Below are 16,146 nucleotides of genomic sequence, written 5' to 3'. Positions count from 1 at the left end.
GTTTTTTGTAACCTGGGTGGAATATCAATAACAATATGTTCATCATGACAATACGTAATGCGTTAAGTGACATTTAGATATTTTACAATGATAAGGTGAACCTTTTTGTTTTATATATCTATATATACATATTAAGATAAGATATTCCTTTATTATTAGTCCCATGATGGGGAAATTGACATTTTGCAGCAGCAAAGTGGACGGTAAAAGTGGAATATCAATAAATAAAAAAAGAATAAAGAACAATAAATAATCCTTAGTCTCCATAGTGCACTGGTTGTAAGAAACAAACATATGTAAAAAATATGAGAAAAAGTAACAAACATGACAAACTAAAGCTCAACAGTGAGCGGGGAGCAGCTTCAAGAGGCTAACACTCTTGAGAATGGAACATGACACATTATAATCCACATAAAGGGAACATTTGGCTTTTAAAGAGGATATAAAACAAACATCAGTCAATCATATTAACCCTATGAATCATGATTTTTCTCTTAAATTCTTCCCTTACAGCTTTAAACTTAAGAAATACATTTTTTGTACAGTAAATTTCTTTTATACAGGAAATATTAAAACCCAAGCAACTTAACAACATCAAATTGAGATGTTTCAATTATATTATACATTAATTTATTATGCTTGCATTATAAAATACCTGATTGGTATTCTAAGGGTGCTAAAAGCTGTCAGCAGCCTGTCCACAGATGACTCTAATGATTGTATTATCCTCTGCAGGACTCGTGCCTTGACCAAACTAGATAGCCAGCTTGCTAGCCACCTCTCTGAGCTGCAGTACTTGTGTGGTGCATCTTCACAATCAGCAGTCCCTGATGACAGCCAAACCAGTGAGGTAGAAGATCTCTGGAAGGAGACGACAAAAGCCGTAACTGACCGGTAGAAAGAGTTTCTAATCCTTCATGATTTACTACAAAGTCATTCTTGTTATGTGTGGTACCTTTCTGAGTTTGGTGCATGTGTGTGTGTGTTTATGTGTGTGTGTTTTGATGAAATACAGGCTGGATCAGTGTTGTAACCTAACAGAGCTGCTGAAGAGGTTTCAGACCATTCGCCGTGAGCTGAGGGGAACACTGCAGAGGGCAGAAAGCATTATTAATGAGCAAGCCTCTTACATGGGGAGAGACAACCTGCAGAGACTACACACTCAGGTATAACACACTGTTTGATTAAGATGATTAAGTAAAGGAATGCAGCTGTTGTGGAAGTTGTTGCATTAGTTGTTCATGTTTGTGTGGATGTATGATATTCCAGGTGCAGGAAACCAAAGCCGAGCTGAACGGCCTCGGGGACAGCATAGAGGAGGTGCGGAACGTCTGCCGGCAGCTTCACACTCATCTACGTAAGATCCCAGAATGCATCACCATCCCATTCGAGAGCGAAGCTGATGCTCTGATGGACCGCTGGCTAGATGTAAGTTTAGTCACTCTGAACTCTTTGAACCATTTTTCCTTTATTTCCAAAACTTGTTAAATGAAGATATTACAGTTCCAAGATGTGTGCTGTAAGATGAATACTTCATTTTAATTACAATTCTTGCAGATATCAGAGAGAACCGATTCCTACCTTGACAATATACACCTCAGCCTGACTCTGTGGGATGGGGTCCTCAAGCTTGGGGCAGAGGTGGAGCGCTGGACTGCCAATAAACTAGCAGTGTTTACTCAGTCTCCGTCATTTCAGACAGACGAGGACATCAGAGCCTTCAAGGTAAAACTGCCATCTTTTTTTATCAATTTGTAGATGTCTCTTGGACATAATTTCTACAGTTGTTTTGAGCAATAATCACTGTTTCTTTCACTGTCTCCAGGATGAGATTTTGACCAGGGAGGAGAGTATGGACTGTTTCCACCGAAGAGCCGCTGAAATACAAACACTGCTTCAAAGTACAGAGCCCCCTCTGGAGCTGCAGGTACAGCATGAAGCTCTGGGTTAGCTTTCTGTTTATGATGTGGATGATTCAGGTGGAAATGCAGCTGCTGGATGGACAGATACAGTAGATATGATAAATGTAGTTTTGATTTCATTTTCAAGTCCAGTCCAACTTTTCAGGAGTATAATCCTGTTTACTATCACAGCAGATCTTTTGTCTTGTTGGAAACAGTGATCTGATGTTCAGTGGTCTTTTTACAGTGCATTATAGATGAATGTAACTTTTGAAACTCCTACTTAGCACTTTTTTGGTCAGTTCACAATCCAATTAATGATAATACCACTATTTCACACTTTAAACTGCAATTTTATGTGAGATTTTAACATATTTTGACATGCTTGCCAGTGACACACATCCAGAAGTAACCACAGTATTCTGTCAGCAGAAATCTCTTTATTGGTTTTATTTTGCCTAGGTGGTGGAGACCCAGATGAGGAAGAGGATGGAGCAGCTGAAGGAGCTTGTTTCCGAAGCCGAGGATGTTTACAGGCAGATGGTGGCCACTAAGGGACAAATCACTGCCAGGATGTCTGAATGCTATAACTCCCTCCAGACGGTTCAGGACTCTCTCCTCAACTTCAGTGGCTCAGACGTTGTGAAAATCCTCACAAAACTTAAAGTAAGTGCTTAAATTAGACAGATTTGTACACCCAAATAAGTATATGCTGATCAAGTTAAATCATGAAGTGGAACCGTACATTAGCTTTATAGATTTTTATTTTAGTTCAAGAGGAAAACCCGGGGAATTCTTTTGATGCATTTTAAGGGGGAGTGAAGCTGGACTCACTTATGATGGCTGTTTTACCTACATTATAAAGGGTCATGTGTGTTGTGTTGATGTGACTTCCCTTTTTCCTGATATATTGGTAGTGGAATTCAGGGTTTAAAATGTTACATCTAACTGCAATGTGGGACAGCAAATGAAAGTGAAGATTGCTCACAAGGAGCTAATTTTGTACTTTTAAAGCATTTTGAAATGTTGAAGGTTTGAATGACTTCTGTTTATGCTGCTATATTTTAGTGGCAAGAAACTAAGAGTAAGAATATATTTTATAAACATGAAGGACAAGAAGAAGACTGTAAACATTACCATAACATACATCTGTTCCTATTCTTAGCCTCAAACTTTCCAACCACAAATACTTCAAAACTACATTCTCATTACAACATATACTTGAATTACTTAACAATTATGCACACATTAAACAGAAAAATAAGCATTTCAACATCTACTTAAAATACACCTAACAGCTTTCACCATTTAAACACTTGGTTCCTCCTGGAACTTTTAAAATGGTATTGGACAGTCTGGGGATTCTTTTAATGTGTGCACCTTGGAGAGGGGAGATGAGTCATGCCAGAAAAGGTGAGTGACTGAACAAAGACACTACAAACAACCAGTCATTCAAGTATTTTATTACCAATAACTGAAGACCATGTCAGCTGAACTAATATTTGCTTCCCATACACACAAGGCCTGCAGTCAGTGCATGCTGAGAAGCTGCTACAGTGTGTAAAACAACACAAATTTCAATATGAAATCTAATAAAATTGATTCAGCAGTTTGTGCCTTTATTTTTCTTGTTTTTTGTTAACCCCTGATATAGTGCAAAAAAACATCAATTTGGTACAGTATGAAAGTATTTAATTTAATAATTGCAGACTGTTTTTAAGCTATAGTATTAAACATTGTGGTAGACAGCAGTGCTCACTAGAGACCAATGAGCTGAAAGTAAGACACCGACTGCACCAGATTTCACCAGGATTACTTTCTTATTTGCTTTCATAAAAATCCTGAGGCAGTGAAGTTACTGTGTGTGTACTCTAAATGCTAATTCCTTCTCGTAACGTCTTCTCTTCTACAGGATCTATGTTTGTTGCTCCAGACCCAGGATGAGCAGGTGGAAAGCCTGATGGAGGATCTGCATGTTATGGCCTCCATAGCTGGTCCAGAAAGCCTGCGGAGTCTGTCTGCGGACGGGATTCAGCTGCAGGAGAAAGTCAGACTCGTCCACCAGATCTTCTCTGAGGTGGAAGAACAGACTGAGAGAAACATCCGGGATCTCGACAGGTAACAAATTCTTAGAAATTTTGAGTGTGTATAATTCGAACAGGTTCATATCTGCTTTGAACTGTTGATTTATGCTTCTTGTCTACCATGCATGCATACACACATCATTCAACGTCACATGGAACATTTACATATTACAGTAAGAGCAATAAGAGCTGCAGATCAGGTATTTCTGGAGTCTCATTAGATGCTTTCTGTTTCTTTGGAATAGCTGATTGATCACTTGACTCACTTTCAAAGACTGTCATCAGGGATCAGCAAAAAGAAACAAAGCAAAAAAGAATCTACCCTGACTGAACTGTGTTAAGAGGAGTTTAAGAAGGATAAGTTGTGTTCTGTAAAACTTTCAGGATCTATTTTTAGACTGCAGGGCCTGTTCTCTTCAAGAATGGAAATGCAATGTCAATAATTGTTGTTTAATTTAAATGATTACTCAACTTAATCCTTACAGGACATCAGATTTGGAACATCAGAATTTTTACCCACCATATTTGTCTGCAGTCTTTCGCTCTGTAACAAAATACTGTGGGTGAATCTATAAAATCCCATATTTGTCATCCCAGAGTTTTTCCTAATTTTAAGAAACTTGATACAAATTTAAAGTGCTCTACAGAACTTAATAAAATGTACTTATGCATTTTTAAACAAACTAAAAGTTTGTGCTGAATGATGAATCCACAGTTGGTGTATTTGTCAGGGTCTTTAAATTCATAGTCATAGTAAATTCATTTTACTTTACATGAATGAAACTCAATTCAATTTGTACTGACTCTGTATGTAATACATACAAGTACTCTGACTCTGAGATTTATCAGTTACTTTCTCACCATAATGTCACTTTATTCTGTAATGCACTGTGCATAGTACAGTACGTGTGTGTCTGCATGCTCATGCCTGCATTCATACTGTATGTTTATTGTAGGCTGCAGAAGGAGAGTGAGCATTTGGAAAAATGGCTGATATCCGCTGAAGAAAAAGCAGCAAAGAAGGAAGATCTCAGTCGCCTACAAGAGGAAGCACTTCAACAAAGGTAGACTGTTTTCAGACAGCCATCTTCAGCTTTAGACTTTAAGTATATTCATAAACTGTTATCAGACAGTGTACAGGGCAATTCATTCTGTAGGTTGCATGGGTTGATATTCTCACTAAATAATAACCAGACTGTTGATGAAAAAGGCCATAGAAAGCATAAACTAAGCTAAGGTAGGGAATCCAACAATAGATGGATCAAGTACACTTGAAAAAGCTGCAGTTGATCAATCAGTCATTTTTAATCATGCTGACTTAAGAGTCAGAAATAGTGAAGGTTGTACAGCCTGTTTTCCTTTTGAGGTGACTGACTCATCATCAACTACATGACTGTTGCTTTATTTTTTATTTATCCCTCTTGTTATTTTCATCAGAATACAGTCTACAGTACAGTTGTGGTTATAGCTCTGAATAAGGTGCATCTCCTGATCACACACAGAGCAGCTCCAAGTTGTCACATGCACACTCCCTCATCCTTAAATACATCATTTTAAATATCAAATGTTGCTAATTATGTGGAGTATATTTTATTTTTTTATTTTGTTCCTGCAGAAGCTACAATGTTATTAGAGTTTTGCCTTTCTACTTATGTAACACATCAGAACATTCTCTGTAACCTTTCCCAGACATAGACAAAGCTTGGTTTTTAATTCCCTCATTAATGTGTCAATAATCTATACATGAGCATCAACTGCAGGCTTATTCTTCTTCCCTGCAGCGTGAGAACAGAGGCCATCAGCCAACTTGTGTCATCCTTACAAAGGAGCACACTTCAGCGGCCTGCGCTTGTGGAAGAAAGCACCAAACTCCTGGAACGTTGCCACAACTTCCAAACAAACGCACTGGGAGGCTGCGTGGAGCGGGACAGCTCGCCTGGGAGGGACGCAGAAGTGTTTCAGGCTTTGTCAAAGTCCACTCAGTCCAGTGCTGAAGATCAACCTGTTGACTCTCCGCTCAAAGAAAGCATACACAGTCCTGTAGAGCAGAGACTTCACTTTGCTCAGGTAAGAAACACTCTACATATTTGGTTGATCAAGTTCTGCACAAAATATGACCTCAAATTGGAGGTCCAATTGGAGTGAATACTCAAAGCAAAGCAACATTAATTGTATTATTTTTTTTATTCTGTTTCTGAAGTGGGAATGCTAGCAGTAGTGAGTAATGTTGTGTTGTGGACATACTGATTTGTTTTTTTCTAGATTAGTTTCTGCCTGTTGTTAATAGAGGAGTGTCCATTTGTTGTTGTTGAAACCTTTTTGGAATAGGCAGATTTGTCACAATGTTTAGCAAACAGGAAAGTGCTTTTGTAACCACCCATGCTGCTGCATTCTTAAAAGGTTACACACAGACAGAAAAAGACAGTCAGCAACATACTGTGTCAGTCTGAGCAGTTCCAGATTAGTGTGACTGTAGCGTAAAGTGCAGAATAACTAATCTGTAAAAGTATATTTCAGGCTGTGGAAAGTGCAATGGCAGAAGAAGAAGTCTTAGTTACCGGAAGTAGTCTCAGTCCCAGATTGAGTGATGGAGATGATCTAAAAGGGGAAACTACTCAGAAAACAGAGGAGCAGTGCAGGAACCTCCAGCCTTATCACAGGTAAGCCGAGTACACAGTAAACTCAATTAAAATAGTTAAATTTGAAGTTTTATAAAGCCGGATTTGAACTGAAGTGGTTAAAATCTCAATATTTCTCCTGATTGTTTAGCGTTCTACAAACAGAGTCAGAGCTCGCATCCTCCTACCAGCTCCAAAATCAGGAGGCCTGCTGCAGATTCCAGGAGCTGCAGCGCCGAACCACTCAGCTCCCGACTTTATTCCCCTGGCCAGGCACCACTGAGCGTAGACATGCCTGCCTTCTAGCCCGTCAACTGCAGAATGAAACCAAATCCCTGCAATTACTTCTCACCAGCCTGGATAAACAGAAGCGAAACCAGACTGAGAAAACCAGTAACACCATCTGGAAGGAGTCTGAGCCGGAGAGCCGCTGCTCCACACTGATGGCAGAGCTGAATGTAAAGATTTTCATGTGAATTTTCATGTACATGGTGATTTAGTGTAATCGCTCTATAAGCTCTCTAACTGTGGCTCGGTTTAACTGAAATGTCCGCAGGGTGTGTGTTCCCGCCTCGAGGAAGGTGTCCGTAATGAGGAACATTTTAGCCAGTCGCTGCAGGACTGCCGCCGTAAATTGACATCCCTGCAGGAAAGGATGTCAGCCTGTCAAGCCCGAAAAGATGAAAGCACAGCCAGACAGCTCACTAATGTAGCAGCTCTGGAGGTGAGCTCCATTCGATTAACTGACTGTGTGAATTTATTATAGCTTTATTTTTTTATTTCACATTCCTTCTGCATTAAACTCCTGAATAAGGGCATGGAATTTCCTAATATTTAAGCAGCTAATGTAATATATGTATTAGAACACACAACATGCTTATCTGTCACTCTCTCAATCTCTGCAGGCTTTGCTACGAGAAGTAACTGACCTAGAAAAAGACCTTTTGCAACTAGTAACACTCAAGGACTCTGTCGCAGCCAGTTCTACAGCCGAGGCCCATGTCAGCCTCTGCCAGGAAGTCAGTAGTCTCCAAAAGCACAAGAGGGCGCTAGACAGTAGTATTACAGAACATCTAACATTGCTTAAAGAGAAAATGAATCAGGGTGTGCAGCAAGTGAAGGAAGACGCCTCCTGCGTTCAGATAGCACTAAAAGACCTGGCCGAAAACTTGGGAAAGCTTTCTGGGAATCATGAAGAACTGCCTCACATTGGCCAGTTTAAACAACAGTGGTGTTTAATACAGGTAATGTTATAAGATCATGTCAAATTCATGCATTACAATAGACAGCTGACACTTCTATAAATCACAGAGGCATTTCTTTCCTCTCTCAGGACCGTGACACCAGGTTGACAGTGTTGGCTGCCAGAGTTCATGACCTGCAGAGGACTGAAGAGTCAGGCATTACACAAGAAATGCTTCCTGCAGATGTGGATGCAGCTGCTAAAGATCTTGACAGGTAAAAGTTGCAGACTATATATTAGGGCTGTGTGGCTACAGTTACATTCATTGTCAACTAATGTGTAAAATGTTAGAAAACCCAAAATTATTCAGTTTAATATCATGTATATTAGAGAAAAGCATTCTCTATTAGCCATAATATTATATATTATGGCATATTTGCTTCAAAATTTACTACAATTCATCAAAATAGTTGAATCAACTAACCGTTATGGCTCTACTATATATAGCATTTTATAATAGATAAGTTATTGCTGCATTAATGTTATATAAATAAAAGTATTGTAACCTAACCTCATATTTCTTTGCATAGACTTTTCTTGATTTTCTTGATACTTGTTTTTATACCATGTTTTTATGGACAAGCATCCATCTCAAAAATCAAATAGCATTATGCCAAAAAGCAGTAGATAGGTGTTGTACAATCAATAAATACACTGAAACCCATACGAAGTAATGCTCAGTTTGCAACATAAAGGAAAACGGTTGAGATGACATTTGAAATATCTGATGTTACGTGCTCTATAATTGCATGTTCCTTGTAGCCTCAGGTCAATGTCTCTACAAGAGAAGGAGCAGTGTGCAGAAAACACTGCAAACAGGGTGAAGCAGGTCATCAGCCAGCTGCAGCAGTGGAGCCAAACAGTACAAGATGAACCATCATCACACAACCAGGTATGAACACCCATGTGTCTGCTTGTTCACTAATACTTTAATTACGTTCATGATATTTAACAAAAATGTATGCTATGAAGTGTGGTGATAATCACAGCCAACAAACCCTGAATATTTTTAGGGACTATTTTCAGCAGTGGATTAATACACATTAGATGCTGTTGTGTAAATTTACAACAGCAGGATGGTGTCAGTGGCGTTCAGCCAAAATAAACTACAATAACTATATTTGTTGTCATGAATAAACATGTCACTCACTCTGACACAGTGACCCATTTATGTGAAAGTAGTTTTGTACAACAGCAGAAGAATAAACTATTAATTGGGGTTGAGGTACACAGACAATATTTGTTAGTGGGATCAATTCATTTTTTGACATTTGGTCTTTCAGTGGAATGTGTTGATTACAAGAAAAATGTAAAATATGATCATCTTTAATTTGTTATTATGACGTTTTATTATCCAAGGTCCACTTCAAGCCACATCAGCATAATCTTATTCTACAAACACTGTAATACAAGGGTGTATTATTTGTCTAATGCATGTACAATACAATAAAATACAATCAAATGTCTTTTTGGCTTGGACATTTCTAAACAGCATGTCTTTTGCAGAGCTGTTCTTAAAATGCCACAGTTCCATCTTCCAGTCTTGAATAATTCTACAAGGGGAAGACTTTCTCTTTTGTATGGTACATTTAGAGCATAATATAGTCTCAGAGTGGGGGTGGCTTTGTGAAAGGATTGCCCTTTAAGATCTTAAACATGTTGGAACTTATTTTTTCACCTGCCTTACTATCTACTCCTGCCAAAAATTGACACGGTCTAACTCTCTCTGCTTTTCTTGTTTTGCCAGTCGTCTTAGTGATGGTGCTTATTTGTTTAAGTACAGTAATTATTCAGATGTCTCTAAATTGATATGATAACTATTTATTTAAGGTAAAATCCCCCAAACTGCACCTTTTTAAAGTTGTAAATCTCAACATTTTACTGACAAATGATTCAGGTTAACCACTGAGGGATTCATACTCATCAATGAACGTCAAAATCTTTTTATGAGTTAAAGGTTTGAGTTTGTATATGTGTCTGTCTCTCAGGCTGCTCTGGATGAAGGTTTGCGGCTCCAACAAGCTCTTCATGAAGTGTTTTCAGAAAGAGATTTTCTTCTAAACTGTCTGGGTACAAAATTCACAAAGCAACAAGAGAAAAGTGCTTCAGATGCTCTCAGTGAAAGCACACATGCACTTGAAAGCTTATCTAAAAGCTTGGTGAGTCCTGAGTCACAAAATTGTTCAATCCAACGTCATAACGATAAAATATATGATTGTGTTGTTGACATTCTTGTTCAATTTCACAGGTCAGTCGGGATCCAAGAGAAGTGGAATTAGAAGAAACTTTTAAAAGTGGAGGTGATACAATGCACTCAGCTTCGCCTCATGATACTGCCCCTTCTGTATCAGGCTTCAGGGAAAACTCTGATCCGAATGACGACAAAATTCAAATCCAAGGCTTTTCCCACATTTCAGAAAGACATCATGCTTCCACAGAGCCTACCATGCACACCTCAGGAGGATCAAAGGTGGACGCTAATGGTGCAAAACTTGACCGAGCATGTATTTCTATGCAACAAGCAGATATTTCAAACACGTGGCCTGCAGGTAGCCTTACCCAAACAGAAGATGCCTTAGCTCCTTCTAAAGTCCAATTTGCCGAAATCCCAGATACTTCCGAATCAAAACCCCAACAACAATCACAAGAGTTGACGCCAACTCCTCCGAAACCAGACACAGATTTCTTGAGGCCAAAAGATATCAGCACCATGAATGATTCGCCTCTCACTCTCAACAAGAATTCAGTGACTCAGCAAGAAAACACTGAGTCATTGCAGAAATCCCCTGATATTGGTAATGAGGTGAAGCTAGAGGACATCCCAGTAGCAATTAATGAAAATCAATCTGGACATGTATCAGCACAATCAGACACATTTAGAGGAGTTACTGATGCTCAAGAACAAGGGAAACCCTGTAAGGCCACGAGTGTGAGCACAAAGAGAGTGTTTACGGTGGTGTTGGACGATCCACAGGACATGCAGCAAAACATTGGAGCCAGCATGTCAGATTTTAAAAGCCTTTATGTAGATAATCGTAAATCAAGCACATCTGAAGTGGAAGACTCAGTGTCAGAAAAGCCCTCTGCTGTAGTGCTTTCAGAATTGAATGAGCATAAATCCACAGGTGCCAAATTAAGACCCTTAGAAAACTCAGAAAGCCACGACAAAACGCACAGCAAAGTGTCGAATTCCTCCGTATCATGTGACTCTGCTGCTGAATTTCATGTCAGTGGTGCAGAAGCAGCAGAAAGAACATTTCCGGATGTCAAACAAGAGGAGATGACAGACATGTGGCACCCTGAGGAGCGAACAATGAGCTCAGTCTTGCGCACTGCGGAAGGTTCAGCGCTAACAGGAGAGTCTTTGACGGAAAGCCACATACAGCCAGTTGTTGCTGACACACCACAGAGCACAGGTACAGGACACGCAGCAGGAGAAAAGACTGAGGAAACAAGTGACCCTGAACTCACAGAGACCAAATATTTAAAAGTGCCAGAAACATGCGAGTCTGAAGTGCCAAATGTTGAAAGTGAGTCAGAGTTGCCTGCACCACTGGAGGCCACGGAGATGGCACAGGAGCAGGTAGGTTTCATATTGATCTTCTACTTTTTCTTTTTTACACACCTTTCATTTTCTCCCAAACCCTAAACCTAACCCTAAACCTAACCCTAACCCTAACCCCAACCCCAACCCCAACCCCAACCCTAACCCTAACCCACCTCTTGGTCATGAAACTGAAAAAAGAGATTCAGCTTGACTATTTGTGCCTGTAGTAAAGGTTTGTTTAGTGATTACAAAATCAGTTGTGAAAAATGTAATGTGATAGAACCTGTTTGATGATATTAACACCTGGTTGATTAGATAATGGGAACACTAGCCTAGAGCGTGAACTGACTATGCACTGTGATTTAACTTTCCCCACAAGTTTAATAATGACACACATAATCAGTTTTGCAGAAAAAAGTTCCCAATTAAACAACATAGTGAAAAGATGAAGATCAAAATTCGGGCTGCAAAAATGATGGCTGCTCTTTTTAAGATTATTAGAGTAAAAGAATCTCAAAAAAAGTAGTTTTTTTTACCTTGAAATGTTCATTTTAAACTTTGAAAACGTGCCATCAAGCTGAACCCGCTGTCTTTGCTTAATTTCACTTATCAAACTTGTCACTCATCTGTCATTTTTGACATTTCTCTGTCCTTTATCTTACCTTCATGTTACAGTGTGTGTGTGGGCAGTGAAACATTTTTGCAACTGTAATTTAATCCAAAATTCCACCCTGAATTGATCCGTAGCTTCTGGGACATTTATTTTCTCACCATTTGGCATTTACAAGTCATCATTTTGCCAAAGTCCAGCCGTGCAGTTTTGGGATTCATCTTTTTGTGGAACATTGTTCACCCAGTTTAAAGAAGTTTTATTTTTCTCATATGAAAAGTCCTTGATGCGTGTTGCTTTGTTCCTCACAGAAGAAATTAGAAACTGCCTTTCATTAAAAATAAAGCAACAAATCTTATAATGAGCCACAATAAACAGGAAAAACTAACATAACATGTCTCTGTCAGACTTGTTGTTGCCAATACATTCTAGATTTGTTTTGACAGCACACGCCGTAGTGCTCAAAAATACTTGACGTTTTTTGGGTAATTTCACTCTAAGACAGCCTGTCATTATTCTTAGTAATAACAGTGTACCTGCTCTCTACAGCTGGCTTTGGTTTCCAATGATTACTGCAAGTGTCTTAAAATGTTCCACCAAATACGAGTTTCATTAGAGATTTATTTAAGGGTGCTGCACTGAGCAAGTCAACAAGTTGTTTATAAAAGCAAGCATATATTCTGCTTTTGGTAAAGCTTCCCAATTAAAGGACTGTTCCAAGAAAATACAATATATCTCATCTGTCTTATATCTTATAGTTATTTCTTTTTTAATTTTCAAATTATAGGTGAACCAGCGGTATTAAAGCATACATTAATATATCTCTCAGAAAGTGTACAATTTATCCAACCTATGATAAATACTCATATGACTCAGGTTTTTATTTTAAAGCTCTATTAAGGAATGCTGCTTTTATCATAGTAGAAAGTACACTCATCTCCCAGAAAGAAATAAAGGTTATTTACTGCCACTTAAAGGTGGTCATATGCCCCTAAATATTTTAAATTTAAGTATTTTACCTAGAATAAACCCTGTAGGGTGTTTCCCACAGAATTTTGAGAGACTATGGTGGTTGGCCTTAAGTCCGACCCTCTAGGGGTGTCTGGGGGCTGTAGTTTCGGGTGTTTGTGTTTGTGTTTCGGGTTTGACTTGAAACTCAAAAAGTGAGTCAGATTTCTAGAAACTCTCAGAGAAGAGACTAAATTAGTGAGAATGGGCATAAAAAAATCATCATTTTTTTAATGAAGGATTTTAATTGGATGTTTTATTTGCGTTGTATCTTTATTTTCTCCATTTAACTTATAAAAGTATCATAACAAAGTACAGCCAAATTAAATCAATTGCTGGCTTTAAAAATATCTTTTAGGGCAGATATTCACTTCAAGAGCAAACCAGATACTGTAAGCAGATATTTAAAAGTAGACTATCTCTGTTTTATTATGTATAGATATAAATATCTAATTTATTAATTCATTTGATTGTGTATTTGTTTAACAGATATAACATCTCTGTCCCTGATCAGGCTTTGAAATCAAGCATGAAACAATTAAACACAAAACAGATTTAGGCTAAAAACAACAGTAGTGACAAAACTGTGTGTGACTTTTATGCATTTACTGTACATGTGTGTGTGATTGTATACAGTAGATATGTGCCTGTTTGATGCCACTGATAGCAACAGGATGAACAAGGTTTTAAAAGAAAATGCTGGTGGTTCTGTAGCTAGTTTGACTTGTGTTCATTAGAGATGATTTATGGAGAAAAGTAGCAGAAAGAGGGTTCAGATCATAGTTTGAAGGTGTCTAAAAGTGTGTTGAGTGATAGTTTACAATGCTGAGATGTACTATATTTACATACTGTATAGAGCGGGTCCTTGTTCATGAATGCCGCCATGTTGCACTACTATGTTTCTACAGTAGCCCAGAATGAACAAACAAAACACTTACTCTACAGACGGCCTTTTAAGTTTTTTGCAGGGTTTTTTTTTGCAAGTTTTGCAGCCACCGTAGGTTGACCTACATGCTTGGAAGGGGAGAGGTATTCAGTTAATTCCAATCTGAAACCTCACAGTTAGATGCTACTAAATTTTACATACTGGTCCTTAAAGAGTACAAGAGGTTATTCAGCAAGTCAGAAACATGCTGCATGTGTTCAAATTCTCTTCCCGCTCACCAGCACCTTGCTCAAAGACACACCTTGGTCATGCCCAAAATATTTCACAAGGCACCTCCCCTGTTTGCAGTGTAGTAGATTGGCAGTTCATGTTATGTTTTGATGTTAGCTCCGTCTAACCGCATTTTAACAGATCAGTTGTTTCTTTAAAGAGGGTATAGAGGCAGTACTTTGAAAATGAACAGACAGAATCATTCTCCCTCAGGGCAGACTGCTCCCTTCTGAGGCACATTCTTGTTTAACTGTACTGACTCGCCAGGCTACCGCCAACATAGTAATATTCGCTGCTGTGAATGAGGGAAAGAACAGGAAGCCTTGTTATTATCTGTGGACAAACACAGGGAAGAAGGCTCAAATGTGACGCCACCCTTCTCGTCTGTGTTCATAGCCTCAGATCCAGGAGGACATGGAGGCTGAGAGGACGGCGCAGGAGTTGGCAGCTCATCCAGGAGCAGGAGAGATGACAGCTGAATCACCTGGATCTGAGTCCTACAAACACATATCCACCATGCAGGACATTTTTTCAGAGATCCAGAGCTTGGTGGAAAGAAGTAACATTATAAATGTGAGTATCAGCTGTTTTACTGCAGCTGAACTTGTTGATCTACAGTGTCTGTGTTACAATGTAAATTACGTTGATATGACTTTAATTCATTCATTTTAATCAACTCTTCTCAGAATTTGTGTACCAAATGTTAAATCGTTTTTTTTAAATGATTTCTTTGATGCTTATGGTTTATTATTCATAAACTAAACATTTTAGTTATCTCAAAGTGCCCGAAAACGTGCAAAAAGTCTCTTATAAAGGAATGGAACAGTAAATAGATAAGACCAGCAGTGTTTTGATTGATGTTTGTGTTTTCCCATAATGCCACTGACAGGAATGTCCACAGGAAGGGACTTTTGAGATGCAACAACTTCCTGCAGGGTCATTAGCAGAGTCTTATTACCCAGAGGGTACATTCTATTAGATTGACTTGCACTGCCAGAGTTTGAATGCTTTTTATATAAAATGTGATACAACTTAAGTTTGTAATGATATTATTTCATTTTTATTAAATGTGTACATATTGTATGTATGAGCCTTATGATATAAATTAAAAGCAAAATAAGTTCTAAAATAAGTAATGCAACTTTAAGGTTTCGGGTCATTACTGTTGCCCTTGTTGCCCACTAAATAAATAAATCATCCGCAGCCTATAATGAGGTTGCTATTTTAGGTTTGCAGATAGAAACAGAAATCTATAATCTGATGAGCTAGTTGGCTTTTACTGTTTTTGGTTTGTATTTCTCCTGCTTTTTACACTATTTTTACACTACTCATTATTATCACTAATAGAGGATTTTTCCCACCATTTTAATTTTGTTATGTAACAGAGGATACCTCACATTGATTTAAATTGGTACCTGAAGTCCTCTCCTGGTGAACCAGAGATTCGATTGGTACGAACAGTCCAAAAGGTTCTGGCATGTCGGTATCAGCCAGCACAGCTAGATGTCACAGCTATGGCCAAACAGCTGGAGGAGGCACAGGCATGTACTTCTATTTACTTCTTTTTCTTAGTTAAGACCACTGTACTTTGCACCCTCTTCTGTTTCACAAGAGCTTCATTTTGTGTAATATTTTTAATTAAAGTAAATATTTTTCCTATACAACACATGATCTATTATCAAAAAAGCAGTAATGTAGACAAATGTAAAGTCTTTTGTCCTCTCTGTTGGCTGTAGGACTACAACCGCTCTGTGCTGGAGCAAGTGGCTACAATGAAAAAATCATGTTCTGTCGGGGTTTGTGACCCAAGTTATTTGAAAAGTATTGAAGGACAATGGAGTGCTGCACTGCTGGATGCGTCAGCCACAGTGCAAGTCAAAGCTGCACAGCTAGATCAGGTCAAACAGTATCACAAACAGATAAGCATCACCAGAGCTTTCCTGGATGTTCTGGCTGCTGAGAAAGAAAAAAGGAGCTTG

At 38.6% G+C, this 16,146-nt stretch overlaps 1 protein-coding gene across 1 annotated transcript in view; it reads left to right on the top strand.

Moving 5' to 3' along the window:
- Positions 1-16,146, top strand: part of LOC128376871 (nesprin-2) — an 86,453-nt gene that overhangs the window by 18,062 nt on the left and 52,245 nt on the right. The window contains exons 30-49 of the mRNA XM_053336726.1: positions 736-894; positions 1,016-1,166; positions 1,270-1,428; positions 1,558-1,725; positions 1,826-1,927; positions 2,364-2,567; positions 3,814-4,019; positions 4,942-5,049; positions 5,767-6,052; positions 6,503-6,645; positions 6,755-7,061; positions 7,160-7,327; positions 7,509-7,847; positions 7,937-8,061; positions 8,609-8,738; positions 9,835-10,005; positions 10,095-11,429; positions 14,564-14,740; positions 15,553-15,708; positions 15,904-16,145. Of these exons, the coding sequence (XP_053192701.1) occupies positions 736-894; positions 1,016-1,166; positions 1,270-1,428; positions 1,558-1,725; positions 1,826-1,927; positions 2,364-2,567; positions 3,814-4,019; positions 4,942-5,049; positions 5,767-6,052; positions 6,503-6,645; positions 6,755-7,061; positions 7,160-7,327; positions 7,509-7,847; positions 7,937-8,061; positions 8,609-8,738; positions 9,835-10,005; positions 10,095-11,429; positions 14,564-14,740; positions 15,553-15,708; positions 15,904-16,145 (4,836 nt within the window). The remainder of the gene's footprint in view (positions 1-735; positions 895-1,015; positions 1,167-1,269; positions 1,429-1,557; positions 1,726-1,825; positions 1,928-2,363; positions 2,568-3,813; positions 4,020-4,941; positions 5,050-5,766; positions 6,053-6,502; positions 6,646-6,754; positions 7,062-7,159; positions 7,328-7,508; positions 7,848-7,936; positions 8,062-8,608; positions 8,739-9,834; positions 10,006-10,094; positions 11,430-14,563; positions 14,741-15,552; positions 15,709-15,903; position 16,146) is intronic.

The sequence above is a fragment of the Scomber japonicus genome, chromosome 17 (genome assembly GCF_027409825.1).
Source record: "Scomber japonicus isolate fScoJap1 chromosome 17, fScoJap1.pri, whole genome shotgun sequence".
In the NCBI taxonomy this organism is placed as follows: Eukaryota; Metazoa; Chordata; class Actinopteri; order Scombriformes; family Scombridae; genus Scomber; species Scomber japonicus.
Note: the sequence above shows the minus strand (reverse complement) of the source record. Positions and strands in the feature narration are given on the sequence as shown.